The 22,162-nt window shown below is 35.2% G+C and overlaps 1 protein-coding gene across 2 annotated transcripts; it reads right to left on the bottom strand.

Annotated features, from left to right (window-relative positions):
- Positions 1 to 142: 142 nt before the first annotated feature.
- Positions 143 to 21,915, bottom strand: LOC111642092 (putative neutral sphingomyelinase). Of its 2 annotated transcripts, none has more exons than XM_023388363.1 (8): positions 21,507 to 21,915; positions 19,333 to 19,429; positions 10,184 to 10,260; positions 6,568 to 6,751; positions 2,566 to 2,781; positions 2,377 to 2,494; positions 1,903 to 2,022; positions 143 to 1,834 (listed from the first exon to the last, which is right to left on the bottom strand). In XM_023388363.1, the coding sequence occupies exons 1-8, from the start codon at positions 21,548 to 21,550 to the stop codon at positions 1,416 to 1,418; spliced, it is 1,275 nt and encodes a 424-aa protein (XP_023244131.1). In that variant the 5' UTR covers positions 21,551 to 21,915; the 3' UTR covers positions 143 to 1,415. The 2 variants fall into 2 exon arrangements, with proteins under 2 accessions (XP_023244131.1, XP_023244133.1); XM_023388365.1 differs by having other exon boundaries at positions 143 to 1,771; positions 21,507 to 21,899.
- Between the last annotated feature and the right edge of the window lie 247 nt (positions 21,916 to 22,162).

Here is a 22,162-nt window from a genome sequence, read left to right as displayed (position 1 = left end):
TCGCAGAAAATCCAAGTAACTTCCCCGAAGTAGCGCTTGAATCGTTAAATCGAGGGCGTTCGTCTCCGATCCGTTACGCGAAATTCGTCGCCGTCACGCGGTTTACCGGTAACCACGAAAGGAAACACCCACGACTCCGGCATAGTGTTTGACGTTTTTATTTCTTTCACTGGACGTACATTCGGGGGGTGTAAAATAAGTTAATCAAAATAGTTCCTTGGCGTTACGTCCCGCCGTCTCGTAAATGGCCCGCGAGACGCGAGACTGCAATCGTGACGCGTGACGGTGAAATTCAAGATTCCCATTCGAAGTTCGTTCGAGTGCGACTGATCGATTAAAAACGTATTGTTTTGAGCAACTATACAAGCACGTGGCGCGTGTGTGTATATATGTATATATACGGCGTGTCTCGCACGTGTTTCACTTTACGTCACCAACTAACCTACCTACGACTAAGAGAAACGTCTAATGGAAGGTGTTTCGGATGCCCCCCGCACTGTATTTTTTTTTTCGATTATTTCTGAACATCTACGTGAGTTCGGGCAGTTACGTTACGATCTACAAAAAACTGGAGTAAATATTGAGCAGTGAGTATATTAAATTTCGGAAATGTAAACGTTGTATACAAGGATAATTTCTGAAAGACGGTGCAAAGTTTTTCTGCTGTTGTTGTTTTTTATTTTGGCATCGAAGGGTGACTAGAATCTCGCGCCTCCACCCGCACTCCCGGTAAATTAAAATTTAGTTACGGATGAACGTAATTGCACTTAACGAGAATAACGCTAAAAATTCGAAAAATTCAAATTCGACGCTCTCGACCGTACGAGAAACAATTGGCACGTGCCTCGCCGGAAACCCGCTGGTCGACGGTTGCTGTGTTTGAAAGCTACGTCACGCAAACGCTACCCACGTGATCGAGTAGTAAACCAGAGTAGAAAGTATCCAGCTGCTTCTACGAATTAGTTACCTAAGGACGGAATTTTTTTCTTGGCACCGAGAGAGAGAGAGAGTTGTTTTTTTTTTAATTGAAATTTTGTTCATGTTTACGTGTTTTTGAGCCAAAAATTAGGGAGTGAAGTTTAGCCAAAACACCGCGACGGCCGACGGGAATCACACCCGCAATCGCTTCCTTCGGGCATTGGACCTTTAAACGAGGAATGTTTGTCGCGTCACGCTCGATCGACTCGCGCGCCAACTTTACTTCCCATCCGGCGGGGATCGGAATGGAACTAGAGGCGGACCCCCGACCGAAAGAGGGTTCCGGCCGCGGGCTACCGAATGCAAAACGTCGGAATGCAACGTATGGCGCGTGTACGTGTGTAAGTCCTATCGAAAATAAAGGAGGGGGAAAAATGTTACAAAAAAAAAATAAAAAAAGGTACTTCGAAAAATAAAAAAAGGAGTCGAAAACGCCCCTAAATGCCTAACTTCTGAGTGGAAAGGCGATCCTCGGCCATGGCGTCGAGCAGGACTTTCATGCCCGTGGCGGCAGACAGGAGCGAGTTGTACTCCATGCTGTTCATGACGACGCTCATCCAGACGCAGAAAGCGAAAGTGACGGACAGGACCATTCTCAGACACACCAGGACGGTCCAGCACCCGTAAGGGACTTCGAAGGGCACGCTGACCAGCAGCAGGCAGATGATGAGACACGACATGATAAAGTAGAAGATGCGGTCGTTCTTTAGAGACGACAGGTTGTCGGTCAATAGACGGTATCCTTCGTCTAGGGCGGCTTCCCTCCCTTCCGGTTGGTAGCAGTTCCGGAACACTGTAACGAAACCGGTGGATGTCACTTCCGCTTCCGAGGTTAACCGGAACCGAGGTGCGAGCGCTGGGAGGAGAGGGAGAGGAGAGGAAACGTACAGTACGTAACGAAAGTGAGAAAATAGGTGGACTTACGGTCGGCAGACTTCTTGACGAAGAGGCGTCCCACGACGGCTTCGTGATCCGAATAGGAGACCGTGCCTCCAGGTATTTTGTGAAGGGGTGTTTCGCACGACAAGCACTCCACCATGATTCCTGCGGGCGAAACGATAAATTATATGGTGTCCTACGGATAATCGAAGTAAATCTTGCGGACGAGTCAATTTACGGATGCAACCTTTAGATCTAAATCTAGGAACCATGTCCACGGCGTTTATTACACGTAGGGCAGACAAATCGGTGTGTCCCAGACACCCCGTTCGTTCGGATCTACGAAAGAAACGGGGATGGACTTTTATCGGGGCACAGTCCTTTGGCCGACAAAAGAGAGAAAGGATTCGGCCACGGGAGGCAAAACACACTAAGAGGGATAAAAAAAAACGCGGGAGGTTGCCAAAAACACGGAATTTCGCGCTTAATCCGCGGAGTAACGCGCGGCGCGAGACTTACCACTCTTGTATTTATACATGATGTAATCTAGTCGCTTGCCCAATGGGCACTCCTTCAGTTCCGACTTGTGGCTGTAAGTGTTTCGAGGATGACCACACGTGGCCCCGTCGCACATCTCCTGCAGAAAGACAAAAGGCGCGTCAGAACACGTGCCAGACGCCAGAGAGCAGCGGACGGCCCGATACTCACTTCGGCTTTGGGTTGGGTGGCGAAGGAATCGTGGCACCCGGCGTTGGCCGCGATGATTTTATACACCAGATCCGACGGCTCCGTGTTGAAGTCGCCGGCAACGATGCAGACGTCGGCGTCGTGACTGGTGGTACTGATGAACTGACTGAACTCGAAGGCCTGGGCCACCCGATGAGGTAGGTACTGATCGTTGAAGTGGTTATACTCCGCGTGTAACTGCACGAGAAAAGTTACGTTTACCGTCACCTCCCTCTCGTGCCCGTTTCTCCATCCAACCTTCTACCTCCGAGGAAGTTCCAACATTAAAGACATTCTTTGCCTCTTATCTCAGGTATGTACAGGCTATAAATTAGGCGTGGCGACTCCCGTAGATAGGGTGTCGACGATATCGAATTTGGAAAGTGTAGGTCAGTGTTTCTCAACGGGGGCGATATCGGCCCCATGTGGGCGTTTTTCCATGTTGAGGGGGCGATTAGTAACAATTTATATTTTGGGGGGAGCGAAAAACAATTTTCTCGGCGATATAGTTAAACATTATATTAAGAATAATTAGATATTTTATTCGTTATATCGTACAATAATTAAACAAATAACATTATACTAGTCACTAGTCTATTCAATGCAGTACGAATTTGGCGTTAGCCTTGGCCCTGGGCATCGGAATTTTGAAGTGAAGGGGGCGATACTACGTTGAAGGGGGCGACGATTCGTTAGAGATTGAGAAACACTGGTGTAGGTGGATCGGATCGCCAATGGTCGGACTCGATGTCCTTCAAACTTATGAAAAATTTCATGTGATCATTCGAAGCTCGAGCACCACCGATCACATTTCTGTTTTCCTGGACAAATTTAACGCGCACGCAATCTCCGTGGCGTTAAAAACAATTACGAGGGATCCCCAAAATTTCATTTTTTAGGTGAAAATTACAAATAAAACTCTCTTAGGAATAAAATCTTGGCAGAGTCCAATTCCACCGGCGGTGAGTCTCCCCGCTCCCTCCATCTACACTTTGTAAAAGTCAATGGCACCGATACCCTAAATGTAGGAGCCACCACACCGAATTCCGAGCCTTTCCGGTTATATAACTTGTACCGGAATTAAGAGGCGAAAAATATCGCTAGCGTTCAAACTTCGATGCCCACCGGTGAGGGCTAAATCGAAAAACGGGCACTTAACAAAACTGAAAAAAATCCTAAGTGGTAAATACTTTGAAAAGTTAGAAAAAACAAACGTACTTGGTGTGTTAACTAGCAAATTTACCTGTCGTTGCCAGGGAAATTTCCGACATCAAAATACAAACGAGTGATCAGATTTCGAGACAGACGGACCGAAGATCGGCAACTGGCACAATTGGAGTGCAACCGTCCGGCGGATGGGGAAAGTGGGCATGTTGTGGCGGAAGTCAAAGTTAACTCCACAAAAATTAGTCGTCGACGCCAAGATGCAGGAATTAAAAAAAAGGAAAATGCATAAAAGAAAGTCACCGTCGTTACCGAATACGACCCCATCCGGGACCCCTACAAACTGACAACATTCTTATCCTGTCTGGACCAATTCCACACGGTTGCTCTCTGGTACCGTAAACACTCAAACCCCTCCATCCTCCCAAATTTCCAAACCTTTCCGGACATCCAGACAAACTTTGCACGGTTACAACTCTCCAAAAAATATATGCTATCCACAAATTGCCAAACCCTTTGACCGATTTGCACCAAATTTTGCACAGTTACTACGTGCCACCCTGCTACCTCATAACCAGGACGATGCAACCCCTCTCCCAGAGTTCCCAGACAATGTTGAGTATTCTTTGCTAGCTTATAATAAATTAAATAAAATTTAAGCACAAAAAATTGATTATGATTCTTGTTTTATATGAAAAAATTGACATGCTGGGCCATTGAGCTTCATTAATTAAAATTCTTAAGAAATAAAATTGATCATTAATCATTTATCAAAGATTATCATCTTGTAAAGTAATAATAATTAATTCTATTATTGTAACTTGTACACCATTAAATCTTTACACACATTATTTTGTTTTACTTTCAAAATAATAGATTATTATATTACAATTTTTTAAAAATTGTTTTGAAAGTAGAATAATGTTCTATGTTTAAATAATTTCGTAATTTAAATCCCTTATTTATTCTAGAATGGTGGTTCTCGAAGTGTAGTATGCTGGCACGTTCTGGATGGTGTGTGGATTAACCCGAGATTTTCCCATAATTTTATACCGTGCCGTTTAGTCGAAAGAAAGAACGTTTGTGTGTGGTGTCACATACGCCTTACATTGTTATTGGCTAAACAAAATATGGCGTGCATCTAAAACCATATTTATGAGGATGGAAAGTGGACTGGGAGCTGAGGGGTTCGCAGGCCCAACAATTTTGAGAAATGCTAAGATTTTATATTAATAAATAATCAATAACTTTGCTCTATCATTGAAAGTGATTGTAATTATATTTGTTTTTTGTACTTGATATTTTTGTCTCCTTTCATGCCAAAAGATACTTCTTGTGTCAAACATACTGAAATCTGAAGTGAGCTACAATATTATGGTATAAAACAAAGATTAATTGTAATGCTTTTTACTCTGAATATTAAAATTTCTAGTAAAAGTTCATTTTAATTTGTTTTATATTACATATTAAGGTAAGATTGAATTTATATTGATTTGTTCATTGGCTTTTAATACGAGAAATGATGCAACAGTTGCTTTGATCTTTTACAACAAATAAAATAGCTTAAAATAAATGTAAAAATTCCTTTGAAAAGTAAACCATTCTCTTAAAAATTATTACAGTTTTAAAAAATGGAGATGATTCGCATCATCTTAGATCTGTATCAAATATGTGTTGCTCTGGTGCTTTGACAAAGGCCAGTTTTGTAATAGTTATGCCGTTTCCAAGACAAAGCAAATAAAGACAAAATTTAGAACAAATTTATGTAAGTTCGGTTATTAACATTAATGCATAATTAAAATGAATTCTTCAATTAATTTTAAGATTAATTTATGTATACAAGGTGTCCAAAGTTACTGTGCAGTGAGAAATCTGTAGTGACATTAAATTTATGCACAAGGTTTTGCATACAAAACCCATAAGTTGTCCAGTTTGTACCAGTTGACCAATTGACCATATGATATTGCATACAATTTATGGGTCTCTTTTATGCAATGCCATACACACAACCTTTTTTCTTTGGACTACTAAACTTTTCCTGCTTCCGGCAAAATATGTAAAATGTAGCAACTCAAACATTTTTGGAATCGCCCAATTCCAGCTTCAGGTTTACAGAGTTTGTTTTGAATTGGAATTCATTGAATAAAATGCAAATAGAATTCAAATTTGAATGGGCCAGTATAAGCCATGCACTGAGCCATACTTATGTCACCCAGGTCATAATTATGTTACTTACCCTGCTTGCCATGCTTTAGCTAACCGTATCTCGTCCATACAGTTGATACAATTGGAGTTATGGCTGGCTTTAAATATTTCAATGGACTCTATGAGTGATGTGGTCCGAATTTGGGAAGGATCCAATGAACTGAGTCCAATTTAATTTGGTCTCTATATGATCTTTTGAGGCAAACCCCGACAGGCTTTCAAATGCTTTATAACAAAATATTGTAGCATAGCAGGCATAGTATGAAACATTGTTATAACCTGGGTGACATAAAATGACTTGACACATGTCTTATATTGGTTGTTTAAATTTGAATTCTATACATGCATTCTATTTGATGTATTCCAATGCAAATGAACTCTGTAAACCTGAAACTGGAATTAAATGAATTCCAAAGAAGTTTGTGAATTGCTACATTTTACATGTTTTGCTACAGTTATATGGCACAATATTAATGATCAAATTAGTATGTTCTAGTGTAAAATTATAAAATTGTATGTAATGTAAATCTTATTGTAAAATTATCATGTCAATTTTTTCTATTAATTTCTAATAAAAAAATAATTAACTTATACAACAACAAACCAAAGACTTACGTGAGATATATAAAGATTTATGTTCAGTCCCGAATGATTCACCTTGCAGAGTCCTGCCACTTTGCCGCCGAACCAGTCGCCGTGCTGTAGCTTGTGAGCGTATCCGTTCAGACTGTACTTGTTCATTGCTGTGTCTCTTATCTTACTTTTTGAAAGTATGCAGACTCCGCTTCCAAACACGCCACTGCAAATAAATATTTATCAATTAGGATTAATTATATTACAACTGAGCTAGAATCGAGTTGTGGGCCAAATACATTTTAATTTTACTGTATTTAAATCATTTTTAATAAATAATTCAGGTAAATAAAAAAAAAACCATTAAATACAACTAAATTGCCTATAACTTAGAATGAAAAAGTTCAGAGAATCAGATAGTAAATATGCTTTCAGATTTTAATTGTTTTAATTTTTGACGGTCTCCATCCAATAGCCACTAAAGGGCCTTTCTTCCAGGCCCATCATGGGTTTGATCCAAGTTCCCATGTCAAAGCAGCCAGGCAGTAAAAGATGGAGTCCAACACATTGGAGTTGAGCTACCCACAAAAAACTCCTTGGGTTCTCTACCTGAATCGATCCTGGATCTCCAGCTGGCAGGACTTCTTTACTGCCTCGGCACACATTTACAAAGTGATAAATTTATTTGACTTAGAAATGGATTAACGGGATAAGGCAACACAACCTACAGATGATCTGCTAAGGGAATTACATCCCAACAGGACTTTTATGGAAAACTGGCTCCTATTTAGGTTGGTTTTAGTTTTATCATACACGGCAACTTGACGTGGGTAATCTGTCAACAGTAATTCCTCACGGGAGGTCTTTTATGGGAAACTGGCTTCTATTTATGTGTTACAAATGTGAAGAAAACCTGGAGAACTCCACATAACCATACCACTGGCAAGGCTCAAATCCAGGACCAACTATCAGTGTTTGGTGGTATTATCCTCTTGGCCACTGGTGGCCCTATTTAGGCATTAAACACACAAAAACCTGAAAAATCAACATGATCAATCTATTGGTAAGACACAAATCTGCAAGTAATTACCAACATTTAGTCACTGTATTTGATTTAACTTGGAACTGACAATGGTAAGAAAAACTGAAAAGATTTTTTTTCTTTTAATTTTAATAATTTCTAACAATAAATTAAGTTACACAACATAAAACTTTTAATAAGAATATTGAAATTAAACAAAAATACGTGAAATAATAGCATTAAGATTTAAAAACAATTACTTATAACACATTTATACCATTCAACATAGGATATAAAGATCTCAGTGTGAAATAAGGGGTTGTAGTTGGACCAAAAGATCGTGCTAAATTTATTTCTTAATAAAGAACATTTTGACAATGTTGCACAACTAATTTTCAACTAGCATGTTGTACAATATGCTGCAGTGAAATTTGATTATGACATATGAATGGAGTTTGACATTCTCCCTGTTGGTTTCTACTTTTGTCACTCTTGTTAGTTATCTAAAAGGTCACATTAAGGTTTCGCCATTTTCATTTTAATTAAATAACTACCATTATTAATGCATTTTTCTTATGAGTTTTAATTAATTAATTAAATAAAAATGGCAAAACTAATGTAATTTTTTGGCTAACTAATGAAAATGACAAAAATGAAAACCAACCGAAAAAATGCCACTGAAAATCCCATTTGTATGTCACACAAATTGATCAAATTTCACCACAGTATATTGTACCTAAAGTAGATTCATTCAAATGATTAAAATTAAATTTCATATTCTGATTAAAGTAGTACAAAAACTATTTATTGACAAAAGTGTCAATGTACAGGTTTTATACAACTCTCATAAGGATGGAGCTGTTTTTTTTTTCACTGAATTCCAATGGGTCTGCAAAATTGAGGGGACGGAGACACAGACTTTGCTTACCATAACTCTTGATGATGTTGGTAACTCTCGATCCAAACAAAAACATTTTACTTGGCACAATTTCTTCACCTCAAAACTTATGACAATTTACAAAATGGGTCAAAATTTTTCTTAGGAGTTTCTCTTTGGTAAAGATAAGCTTGACACTTTGAAGCAAAACATGTAGAAAATAATAATACAAGAAAACATCTTGTAGATACTGTTTCAAAGCACCAAGCTTATCTTTACCAAAGAAAAACTGCTAAGAAAAATTTGACTGTGGTCTAAATTGTAAAAAAATTGGACCAAGTAAAAACTTAAGACATCTCAGATGTTTTTGTTTAAATATCTATTATGTTTTGATGTAATAATACAATTATTAAACAAAAAATTGATGACAACATACAATTCGGTCTGTGCTTGGCAACCACCACAATAGTCACCAAGTAAATGCTTTTAATATTCATTTTGGTTGATGCCGATCAATCATGTCACCAATTGACTTGCCACCAATCGAACACATGGCCAACCAACACTTTTGATACACTATTTAGAAAAATCATCATAAAAAGGTTTAATTCACATAAATTTGAGCTTTTGTTATACTGAGTAAGATTTTAAATAAAATTCATTTGTTTACATCCAGTTTTATCTTTATAAGCATAAAAATTAAGCCATAAAACTGAAATAGCTCTATGGAGAAACCCCTATAAACTTTGACTTAAACTGCCAAAACATTTGGGTTAACCTCACCGATAACAAGAAAGGCTTAAGTTTAAAATTTGAGCTTTCTAAACCCAGTAGTATTTTCTCTAAGATTATCTGCAGTGCCGAATGAAGAAGAAAATACTGTTTTTCTGGCAATTCTTGCACTTTTTGATTGCTTATATTTTGATAACCGCTTTATAGAAAATCTATCTTCTGAATTTTTACACACTAGCTAAGAAAACGATTGTCTTTCGAATGAGATATTCAGAATTTCTTTGCAAATTTGGTGACAGAGAAATCAATCCCCCAAAAATCGGCAACTCTGATTCCTGCATAAATGGTTGGTGACTTTTTTACTTGGCAGAGAGTCACTGCCACAACTCTTGATTTTGGTAATAGAACCAAATAGGAACAACACCAGTTAATGGTTTTGATAGGTAACAATGTACTTTAGCTGCTAGTATGCACAGACAAGCAAGATCCTGACATTAAACTTGTCAGAAATTCGAAACCATGTTATATGTTGGGATCTTGCTTGTCTTGTCTGACTTAATTAAGATTATCTTTGGCCATAAATAATGCCTCTTTGTGTCTAGGCAAAAGAAATCTGAAGATGAATCAAAGAAAGACCAATCAGAAATAAACAAAGGAAGATTCAAAAATCCCAGGAACAGATCTGAACTGTTGAAACACCAAGGAATTTTTTGACAGTGGTCTGTCCCAGTTCCTCAGAACCTGGCCAAATCCACAACAGGCTTGACGGAAAGGCCCTCTTAGTGTCCACAATGCAGAAAGAGTAAAAACGAAATTAAATATTCATTTTATCAAAAGAATATTAAGAATGTTTTATTTAAAATTATTATCAATAAATTTTAGTTTGTAAGATTTTTTAGAAAACTTTTGAAATAAATTTGATAATTATTCTTCAAAATTTTATAACATTTTTCTATTTGTAAAAATACATTTATTTGCTGCCAAAATGTTATGTTAGTTTAAAATATTTACATTAATTCAAAACTCACCTGTAAAAATAGTGGGCATAAGGAAGAACCGATGCAGTTTTCTTACATATGTATTTATAATCTTCCTGACTCCAAACCTGCAAAAAACAATATTATGCTATTGAAATAAAAATGTAATTTTCATCAATTATATACATTTTTTTTTGTGATAAAATTAAGTTATCTACTGCAGTAATCCAACAGTATCGACAGATTAACTTTTGGACTTGAACTCTGCTAATTAACATAATAAATGCAATGTAATTTGGACTGAAGATAAGCAACCGAAGTAACACCAAATTCACAAATCGTAACTGTCTAAGTTGGCTGAGAACACGATTGTCTGTAGCCAATGTGGCAAGTGACCCATATATTTTCTTTTTTAAATTAATTAGTCTGGAAGTAAAGATCAAGCAGAGATTCAGGTAATGCAACTGGCAGTGATCTGTGTGACATAAAGTTGTGAGTCACACTTTGGATCTATCTTTTCTTCCAGAACAGTTCAGATTATTTAATAATCATTGAATTTAGTACAAGATGGGAGCTTCAGTTCTTTAGTCCAATTACATCATATATAATATATTAATTAGTCAAATTCTAACCCAATAGTTAATAATATCATAAACTAAATGAGCACAGTATTGAATCGGGGCAGCTGAATGGCCGAGCAGTCAAGATGACAGCCTACCGCTCTGGGGGACCCACATTTGAATCCGAATGACTTGTAAAATCCCGAGGAATTTTTCGAGGGTCCGTTCAGATGTGTCAGGCCCCATCCCTCACCACCCGGCAGCCCCATTGTGGGCCTGGCTGAACCCATAATGGGCTTGCAAAAAGAGGCCCTCTTAGTGCCCACAAGGCAGAAAAAGTTAAAAAAAAAAGTATTGAATCAGGCTACTTTACCGCTCCTATTAATAATTAAATTCTAAGTAATTTGGTACTAGATGAAGGCAGCATCTCTTAGGCAGCATCTCTTATTTAGTAAATATTAAGGTAAATGCACCGGTAGTGGACACTTTAAGGAAAATTTTTCGACTTTTTTGAAACTGGACCCCTATTTGGAAGCCTTATGGCTTAAAAGTTATATTGTCTGTTAGACAAAATCTTTCNCCACTGTTTAAAAAATTTGATTTTTAGTCAGTACCCGAAGACAAAAATATCACTGTTCAATAGAGCATAGCCATTTTACTTATCAAAGCTTTTATAATTTTCAATTAAATTTGCTTTCCTTTATTTTAAAAGAAACATACAGATGGCCCACGTCATCCCGTTTAATGCATTAATAGTTACATTTTACCACACCGTGCCATGTGGACCCCAATGAGAGAGTCTGCAAATATGTTGGCAGGAATCCTTCGACTCGTAAAAGAGAAAACCAGCAATGAATTGCTCAATTTTACTGAAAACATTTAAAATTTTGGTAGTGCCATCTGTTATCATAGTTAAAAATATAAAAAGTTTTAAAAATATGACAAAATGGCAAAATACTTAATTTTGAGGGTAGGGATGAGTTTTTATAAAAAATTGTTAATGGTAATAATGAGTAAAATCGTCCTTACTTGAGATATACACAACTAGGGTCCAGAAGTAGTCACCCTCTCAACCTTTAACCACCAAGATTTAATATCATCAATCCCCTTAATGAACAAACCTCCCCTGCAAAATTTCAGAAATTTTTTACAAAAAGTATCGGAATTATTAATTAAGCTTCAAACAGGCCAAACAAAATTGTGTTCCCACATACAGAAATTACCCCCCCTTTTTTTTGCATTTCAAGGTGTCCCGAGCCCAAAAATGTAAAACTCTGGTATGGTAAGTTTTTCTTGATCATCATACTTTCCCTGTTATAACAGCCGGGAAAGTAAAAAGAAGCATATTATATTGTGGAATAAAAAATGCTTTTTATAATAACTTTATTGGGTGTTTTTAATAAAAAAAAAAACACCTAATAAAGTTTAAAATAAATTAAAATTTTAAAACTAAAGACATTGTTTCAAGAAACACTTTTAAAATATATATAAAAATAATTATAACTTATTTTCTGATGTATGGTACCTCTACAGTAGAATTAAAATTTGAGCAATGCTAAAGATAACGCAAGGCCTCAGGCTGTTTCCTACCAAAAGGAATGCAGTTTTTCCAACTTTTCAAAAATTTCTATCAAGTTACATCCTCTTGCTACAATTTAAATTTGGCAATAAAAATGTTGAAATTAATTAAGTGTTATAGCATAAAAAAAAAATTAGGAAAACAATTGCTTTATGTGTAGGCAAGATTTACTATAAGTTACCTTTGAGAATTCTAACAAAGTAGAAGTAAATTAAAATTCCAGAAGATTGGTCCTTAAACACGTAGTAACTGACTTAAGCAACTTTTCAAAAACAAAACAATAGCATAGCTTCTAAGTAAAACCCTTGTAAACTGATGTGTGTGAATAACACACAATGATGAATGCAGCACGAAGACAGGAAAATGAGAAACAAATAATAATGCAAGAATGAATGTGAATCATTTTGTCATCCATACTTAATTTGCACATTAGCATTTTGTGCCATTCACTTATGCGGATGTCCTTTTGTAGTAAATCGGTTGCAGTCTAACTTTGTGATCAACTTTTCCTCCGCATTGCAAGTCATTTTCAAAATGAGAGTGATAACTTCCAAATTTTACTGCCGGAGGTGCCACAGGTGGTTGCCTCTTATAGCTCTTAGTTCACTTTACTAGAACTACATATGATGTTTGAAACCTTAGCTATCTGCATTTATCAGTTATGTGGGTTTATAAGGACTTTGTGCCCTGCATAAAATACAGACAAGCAGCATGCATGTTTCACTTAGGAACTATTGAAATACTTCAACATAATTAAATAAATACAACTTACAAATTATTACTAGAACAGTGAAGCCATCAACAACCTTATTACTCATATTTGAAGTTCAAAGTGTCCACTACTAACGCAGTGTCCACTACCAGTGCGTTTACCTTAATTTAATAACTTAAAATAATATTCTGGAAGACAAGAATCGGTCCAGAGTGGGGCTTAAGCCCACAACTCCTGTTTAACCTGCAAATGCATTGCCAGTTACGCTATCTGGACCTCTATCCAACCGTTTGCTTTCTGGCATATTTAGTTTTAGATATAATCATCCACAGCTATTTAAGGCACTGACTGAGGATAATTCCTACGTCCATAACCTATAATCACCCACTGTGGCACCTGGTCAGCAATTGCTTTACCCTGGCACGGTAAAGCAATAGCTACCGAGCAAATCAGACAAACCAACACAAGCAAATATGCACATCCAGGGTAACTGCATTTAGCGTGCAGCAAACACCAGATGATGCTTCTACACATGCATGCAGGAAGTAGCTACCAAGCAACTTTGATCGTCACATCCACCACTTGCACTTTCAAAGAAGAAAAGTCCGTTCATCTTCTACTTCATGATACAAATGGTGAAAGTCACCAAATCGATGACATTTCTTAAAAGACATACAATACTTATAAGAAGTTTTGGTAATAAATGTAGAAAATTGTTTTCTGCAGCAAGCATTCAACAAAGCTGCCATTTTGTAAAGAACACTCATCCATTCTGGACATGAGTCGATCGCAAGCCAGGAGTACTTTACATACTAGAATTCTTTCTGCCCATGGTCACTGACTGCCCTGTAGGATGTATTCTAAAAAATATTAATCAAATGAATACTCCAAAAAAATTTTAAAAAGATGGCATAATAATTATCTTAGTAACATATATAATGTTCAAAATTTAAAAAAAATCAACAGAAAGGTATGTACCTTTTCCATATATAAAAGAAATATTTTAATAATTCATCAATTTAAATTACACCATCCCAAATAAATAGGTTATCAAATTTATTCACTCCAAATTACTATAGAGAAAAAGATGATAAACTTGGAATGTCAGGAGTAGTGAATAAAATTATATGTACAGTACATGCCCTCAACCAAAATATTATATAGGAGAAACAGCAGTTAGAAAAGAGAATAAAAGAACACAAAGCATCCATTAGATTAAAAAATAAAGATCCGCAATGGTTTCATCATTGTATTAAAAATATTATTATATGAAAAGATCCATTAAATGAAGAATTAAAAAACATTTTTATATATTAACAATAAAATATGTAAATAACATTAATAGCACCGGATGCATGCTGGGATAAGAGCATGGTATACAGCACCACCACAAAGCGATTGTAGTATTTTCCACTGAAGAGGCCTCAACGTGTCAGACAAAATGCATACAGAAAATGTATTATAATTAAAATAAAATTCTTCATTGCGAATTATTTAATGTAGTTGTGTTTTAATACTTGGAAATTGGCATAGACTGAGCAGTTGAACTCAAAAAGACTTTTCTTGTAAAAATTTTTTTCAATAATAGATATTTCCTCATTTTCATGGTATCATTTTTTTCCATGCATCACAATTTCGACTATTTTGTGGTCAACTAAATCATTTTCAGAAAAAGTGAGACCCAATTGTGTTACTTTTTCGAGTTCATTCAGACTCAGATTAAATTTTAAAAATACCACTGTTTAAAAAATTTGATTTTTAGTCAGTACCCGAAGACAAAAATATCACTGTTCAATAGAGCATAGCCATTTTACTTATCAAAGCTTTTATAATTTTCAATTAAATTTGCTTTCCTTTATTTTAAAAGAAACATACAGATGGCCCACGTCATCCCGTTTAATGCATTAATAGTTACATTTTACCACACCGTGCCATGTGGACCCCAATGAGAGAGTCTGCAAATATGTTGGCAGGAATCCTTCGACTCGTAAAAGAGAAAACCAGCAATGAATTGCTCAATTTTACTGAAAACATTTAAAATTTTGGTAGTGCCATCTGTTATCATAGTTAAAAATATAAAAAGTTTTAAAAATATGACAAAATGGCAAAATACTTAATTTTGAGGGTAGGGATGAGTTTTTATAAAAAATTGTTAATGGTAATAATGAGTAAAATCGTCCTTACTTGAGATATACACAACTAGGGTCCAGAAGTAGTCACCCTCTCAACCTTTAACCACCAAGATTTAATATCATCAATCCCCTTAATGAACAAACCTCCCCTGCAAAATTTCAGAAATTTTTTACAAAAAGTATCGGAATTATTAATTAAGCTTCAAACAGGCCAAACAAAATTGTGTTCCCACATACAGAAATTACCCCCCCTTTTTTTTGCATTTCAAGGTGTCCCGAGCCCAAAAATGTAAAACTCTGGTATGGTAAGTTTTTCTTGATCATCATACTTTCCCTGTTATAACAGCCGGGAAAGTAAAAAGAAGCATATTATATTGTGGAATAAAAAATGCTTTTTATAATAACTTTATTGGGTGTTTTTAATAAAAAAAAAAACACCTAATAAAGTTTAAAATAAATTAAAATTTTAAAACTAAAGACATTGTTTCAAGAAACACTTTTAAAATATATATAAAAATAATTATAACTTATTTTCTGATGTATGGTACCTCTACAGTAGAATTAAAATTTGAGCAATGCTAAAGATAACGCAAGGCCTCAGGCTGTTTCCTACCAAAAGGAATGCAGTTTTTCCAACTTTTCAAAAATTTCTATCAAGTTACATCCTCTTGCTACAATTTAAATTTGGCAATAAAAATGTTGAAATTAATTAAGTGTTATAGCATAAAAAAAAAATTAGGAAAACAATTGCTTTATGTGTAGGCAAGATTTACTATAAGTTACCTTTGAGAATTCTAACAAAGTAGAAGTAAATTAAAATTCCAGAAGATTGGTCCTTAAACACGTAGTAACTGACTTAAGCAACTTTTCAAAAACAAAACAATAGCATAGCTTCTAAGTAAAACCCTTGTAAACTGATGTGTGTGAATAACACACAATGATGAATGCAGCACGAAGACAGGAAAATGAGAAACAAATAATAATGCAAGAATGAATGTGAATCATTTTGTCATCCATACTTAATTTGCACATTAGCATTTTGTGCCATTCACTTATGCGGATGTCCTTTTGTAGTAAATCGGTTGCAGTCTAACTTTGTGATCAACTTTTCCTCCGCATTGCAAGTCATTTTCAAAATGAGAGTGATAACTTCCAAATTTTACTGCCGGAGGTGCCACAGGTGGTTGCCTCTTATAGCTCTTAGTTCACTTTACTAGAACTACATATGATGTTTGAAACCTTAGCTATCTGCATTTATCAGTTATGTGGGTTTATAAGGACTTTGTGCCCTGCATAAAATACAGACAAGCAGCATGCATGTTTCACTTAGGAACTATTGAAATACTTCAACATAATTAGATAAATACAACTTACAAATTATTACTACTTTTCCAGCTTTGTTACATATAACAGAGGAAAAGTATGCTGATTGGTCAAAAAAACAACCCTACTTTTTATATTTTTAGACCTTGAAACATCAAGAAAAGTTGAAAATTTCAGTGTGTTTTTTCTGTATGTATGGATGAATGTTATTGCATGTTTGGCACAATTTTGTTCATCCACTTTGAAGCGTAATAATTCCCATGCTTTTTTGTTGAAAATTTCTGAAATTTTGCAGGGAGGTTTGAATATTGGGATTATTGCTATTAAATTTTGGTTGTTTAAGGTTGGGGGCGGGGAGATAGAGGCTGGTCTTGCGGACTTAATGATGATTTTACTCGTTATTAGCATACAATTTTTTATAAAATTCATCCTTCCCCTCAAAATTAAGCTTTAAACGGCAATTATATAAATAAAAGTTAAGCAACTCATTGCTGAATTTGTTTTCTTAATGTATCATTGCATGCTCACAACTTATCAAATGTTTATTTTAGATATTAAACATTAATCTTTTAAACATCTGTTTATGGATAGCTAATAAAATTTTTGATGAATAATGCAATAAACTATTTATGAATCTCAGCATTTTTTAAGATACACAATCATTAATAAAAGCAATAATTCAGATGAAGTTATCAAACAAAAGAAAAGAAAGAATCAGCAATTTCTTTATAATGATGATAATTTACATGGCAAGATTAATTCCTGTAATTTTCTATTGGATCTTTCTCATTAATTTAAATAAATGTATTTAAAATTAATTTATACTAAATTATCGGTACATTTTATTTTCATAACATCCGAGAAGTTGTAACACAATAAACTGTATCATCATTTCATATATCGCATCTAATTTATTCATAAAAGGCACATTATTTTGGTTTTGAGCTATACTTAGTTTTACGTAAATAAGGTTCTCTGATTTCTTATGGATATCTCTGCAAGTCAAATTACTTCCACTTGCAAGAATATTTGCCAAAAGCTATAAAATTGAAGTGCAATTTGCTATGATAATCAAACAGAAAACGATTTTCCAAGCATAAATTTCATAACAGATTTACCGTATTTCCTCAATTAAACCCTGAGAATAAAGGTGCCATTAAAAATAAACCCCAGAAAAACACATCAGAGTACCATAGCACATAGGGTAATGTACAGTGGAAGGCAAGAAGTTTAACTTAAAATTCTACCCCTTCCAATCATCTATAGTCAGACAGAATTTTCTGTTCCAGGGTTTGCGGAAAAATTCTGCAAAATAAATTCTAAAGTAGTCGAATACCGAGCATGTAAAAGTCACGATTAAGTTTGTAAGTTGAGAGCTTTTTGGCCAAAGGGTAATTAGAAAAATTAACCAGAAAGAGTCAGCAAGAGGTTGAAAGAGAGACGAACGACAATGTAGTAACTAAATCGAAAGATGACAAATCAGGTTATCCATGAAAATGGTAATTATTTCAAATGCCATAGCTGTAATCCACAAATATGATCAATAAACGATTTGGACAGTTTGGAAAACATACGAGTAATTAAGGTATTTCTTTCAACTTTTACCCACCGTCTCCCATTACAGGGTGATAAACCCAGCTTCATAAAAACCCCAGAGGTAGGTATACCTGAAAAACATATCCCCAGAATTAATTCAAGGAAATACAATACTGTATTTATGTCCCAGATTGTTAAATAAGTTAAGTAATAATTATTATTGGTTCTTCAAATTATAAATAACAAATAAAAATTATGTCAATAATTAAACATAAGTGTTTGTACTCTGTATGCTGTTATTGTTCCTTAAGATAATCCCAAAAAGCAAAGTTCAGAATTTATTGTAGCAATGCTAACTTTTATATCAAAGAAGTTTGTAAGTCCAGAGCTTATCGGCGAAAGGTAATTAGGAAAATTCAAATCGGAGAGAGACGGTGAGAGTCTAAAGAGATTAAAGTTTATCTAATTTTAAGATCACAAGTCAAGGTTATTAACTTGTATCAGTTTACTTTATATAAAATATACAAAATTTGTCATTTTACATTTCACCACCGAAATTAATTTTTTGTCGAAATTGACTTTAATATTGTTGGGAAGAATAAAAATTTAATGATAATAAACTTAAATTTCCAAATATTTTCTTTTTTTTATAAACATTTCCATTTGCTTTACAATTTTCTATTGATATCAATATATTGATGATGACTTGTGTGAGCCAATGTCACCGCATAATCTATACTATGCTAGCTTAGTATAGTTCGGCATATTTCTCAACTTTTTCTCATTGCAGACCAGTACTATTATAAATAATTTTACATAAACTGGTATTTATATGTAACTATGAATTATGCTTATCTAGAATTACTGTATTAACTTTGTTACATATAGTAACTCTAGATTACTATTTAAATGTCAACAGTAATCAATTATGCCAGTGTCGTTATGGTCATATATTTTTATGTGGACTGGTAGTCGAAAGACACTGGTATAGCTTATGCAGCATATTAATTTTGCTTGTTATGGTCATGCCGATGTACAACAAAATAGGATATACAGTAAGCAATGGGGCCAGACATATCCAAAATTCAATGTCAAATTCCGGCTAGGATTTAAACTCTACTGAGTGGAAAGCTCAAACTTACTATTGTAACTGTTCTGACAGCAATTATACTTTATAATATAATAGTAGAATATTTTGGGAAGTGATATAGCAATTAGTCGTGTCATTAAATTCCTGTAGAATGATTTTATAAATTTAAATAAATAAGTATGTAATTAATTACTCATGTTTCTTAGTCCGACTAATTTTGTACACTCGCTCTAATTTACATTTATAATAATAAAGATCACTGACGCACCTCTTGTAAAAACACAAAGTCGTAATCGGAACTGGCCAGGTGGGAGGCGATGGCTATTATTCTCTCCTTCCTATTCTTGCTGATGCCGACGATTCCCCTAATTAAAACAAAATACAGTAAACTTTATTGATCGTTACAATTGTGTCAACATTGAGAGATAAACTAATACAAATGTGACACGTTTAACAACAAAACATTAAGTTTTATATAGTTTCTCCAAGGGGATGTAGGTCGCGGAATACATGCACAAAATTATGTTAAACTCATTAAAGATCAAGGTCAACATTCTTGCAGATGTAAAAATTTCAATGCAATTATGAAATGGGTCATCTCTACTTTATTCGACATTTGAAAAACCGGAATTAAATAATTTTTTTATTTATTTTTATGCTCTAACGAAGAGTATTCTTATAGCTTATGTCAATTCTATTTATGTAATCTTGATTATTTATCATCTATGTGCCATTAAAAAAATATGTTTTGATGTTTGCATAATCATCTATGAGGCTAACTTGATTGACAATATATAAATTCTATGTTTTTTAGAGCTAAATTAATGTTCAAAACTAAGTATCTACATGTTATTGCAAACTTAATTCTATATTTGTCTGTGTATATATATATATATATATATATATACACACACACACACCGACAAATATAGAATTAAGAACATATATGTAGAATTATAAAATTAATTAACATATATAAAATCAAGTACACTACACTGGGACTTTTTAAAATAGTGTTTTGAATTTTAATCAGTCCCTCTACTTCAATCAAAAGTGTAGATATTCTAATAAAATCAAAAATGCGTCACTCAGAACAAAATTTCCCAAGAATTTTCTAAATTTTAGAAGTCTTAAAAACCATTCTACCCGACTCTGGAAACCTTGTTTTATTTTTTAACTTCAAAAATGGCAGTTTAAAGTTAACGCTTGCTCACACTAGTAGTAGTTAAAGCTTGTTCTATCAGCGTGACACACCAGAGGCAACAGTTACATCTCTCTAAAGTTCTATTTACAAAACTGCAGTGCAAGACCTATAGGAAAATGGCATAAGAAGAAACAGAAGCCAAATCAAAATCTATAAGCAGCAGAATCAAAAAACTAAATCCTCAGAATCTGATTATAAATTAAAAAATGGAGAACTTTCCTTTAAAAACATGTTAAATGAAAGAAGCTCAAGTTTGACAACATAGTGTATACACTAACTTATTAATTAAAATATCACAATTCTTGATATTCATTATTTAAGTATCACAGAAAAGAATCTACTAGGGATCATCCTTTAATTACGCACACAGTTCAAGGAGGAGAGGTTGCAAAAAATACTTCACCATAGGTGACAGTGAGGAAGACATCGTCCACATGGAAATTCCATAGTATTAGCGGCACACACGTTTGCTTTTAAAGTCCATCTACTAGTAATGTGACTAAACTATCGCAGAATATTTACAGAACTTTTTGAGTTATATGTTTGGCGACAAGGGCAGTACCGGGTAGGGGATTTGCCAGAAGTACGGTATGTCATGGTACACAGTAGGAAAGGGGGTGTCGAAGGCGACTCGAAAGCTTTAAAGGACGGCCCCAAACACACACACCTCTCTTTTTAAAACATATGTCATCAAACACGCCTGGCATCAAGCCCACTTATCTGCAACACTCTAAAGTACATCATAATCAAATTTCCTCTAACCAATTCTTAAAAAATTCCTCTGAATCTATCAACTAAGTGTATATGTACAGTACATCTCTCTAGTGATCACCGTATAGGGTTATACACTGTAGAAATGACCTTTTACAGAAAAAAAATAAAAAAATACCACACTCTGGTCTCATCTCAAGTAATTACTAGACACTTGTCTTTAAATTAACGAAAAAATGGCCAGTATTCCTTTTATTATCCACTCCTTCGTCGATTTAAAGTAATAAACAGAGAGCGTAAGGGATACGAAACGAGTTAACAGTAAACAAGGAAAGAGATAAAAAAAAAAAAACACGAAGCAACGGACCGACAGCCGAACGTTCGAGGCACGTTTCTAGGTAAATAAGTCAGTGGATCGACCGGGAATCTCCGTTCCATAGCATCGATGACGCATCGTGCTGCTAATGCTTGGCTTTAAGGACGATTCGGCGACCGTAAACTTATTTAAAGGGAGCAAAGCGACTTACCAGACGTTCAGAGTGAAAACCTTAATCTCTAATTCCATCTTCATTCCTTCCCTCGACACTTATTTACGATTCTCGGGCTGAATCGACCGGCCGCTCCATTTATAACTTACGTTGGCCGCGACGACGATGACCGGCCACAGATGGCGCCACTAGATCGGAAGTTCCGCAGTGGAGACGACGTAGGAGGAGTTTATGACGTGGTAATGGCACCGACTAAACGTCACGTCGTTACTTCTGCTGTTTGGGTTACGTGCGGTGGAAATTGTTTACGTCGTATTTATTCTCCTCTGTTTTCCTCCGTTAAAATTAAAGAACGGAATTAATTCGGTCGTTAAGGTGCGCGAAACGTTTTTATTCCAACACGTCGCCCCGGTTCGTCGGTAGACAAGATGGTGGAGGTCTACGATGCAGACGTTTCCATGTTAATACGAGTACCGTACTTTATTTAAAATGTCGACAAATACGGGGCAGACGTAATTAAAGTTTTTTTATTCGGAACATTGTAGCTATACCGATAACCGGGTCGGCACCGTAATTTGCATACGCACCGTACAAAAGATGCGTTAAAGACTTATGTAAAAACACAAAATTATGTTCTGAAACCTCCGCTAGGGGGCACTTCATAGAAAAACAAAGCGCCCCAGCTGAAATTTATG

The sequence above is a fragment of the Centruroides sculpturatus genome, unplaced genomic scaffold (assembly GCF_000671375.1).
Source record: "Centruroides sculpturatus isolate CEXI.00-Female unplaced genomic scaffold, Cexi_2.0 scaffold1572, whole genome shotgun sequence".
Taxonomy (NCBI): domain Eukaryota; kingdom Metazoa; phylum Arthropoda; class Arachnida; order Scorpiones; family Buthidae; genus Centruroides; species Centruroides sculpturatus.
This window is presented reverse-complemented; position numbering and strand designations above follow the sequence as displayed.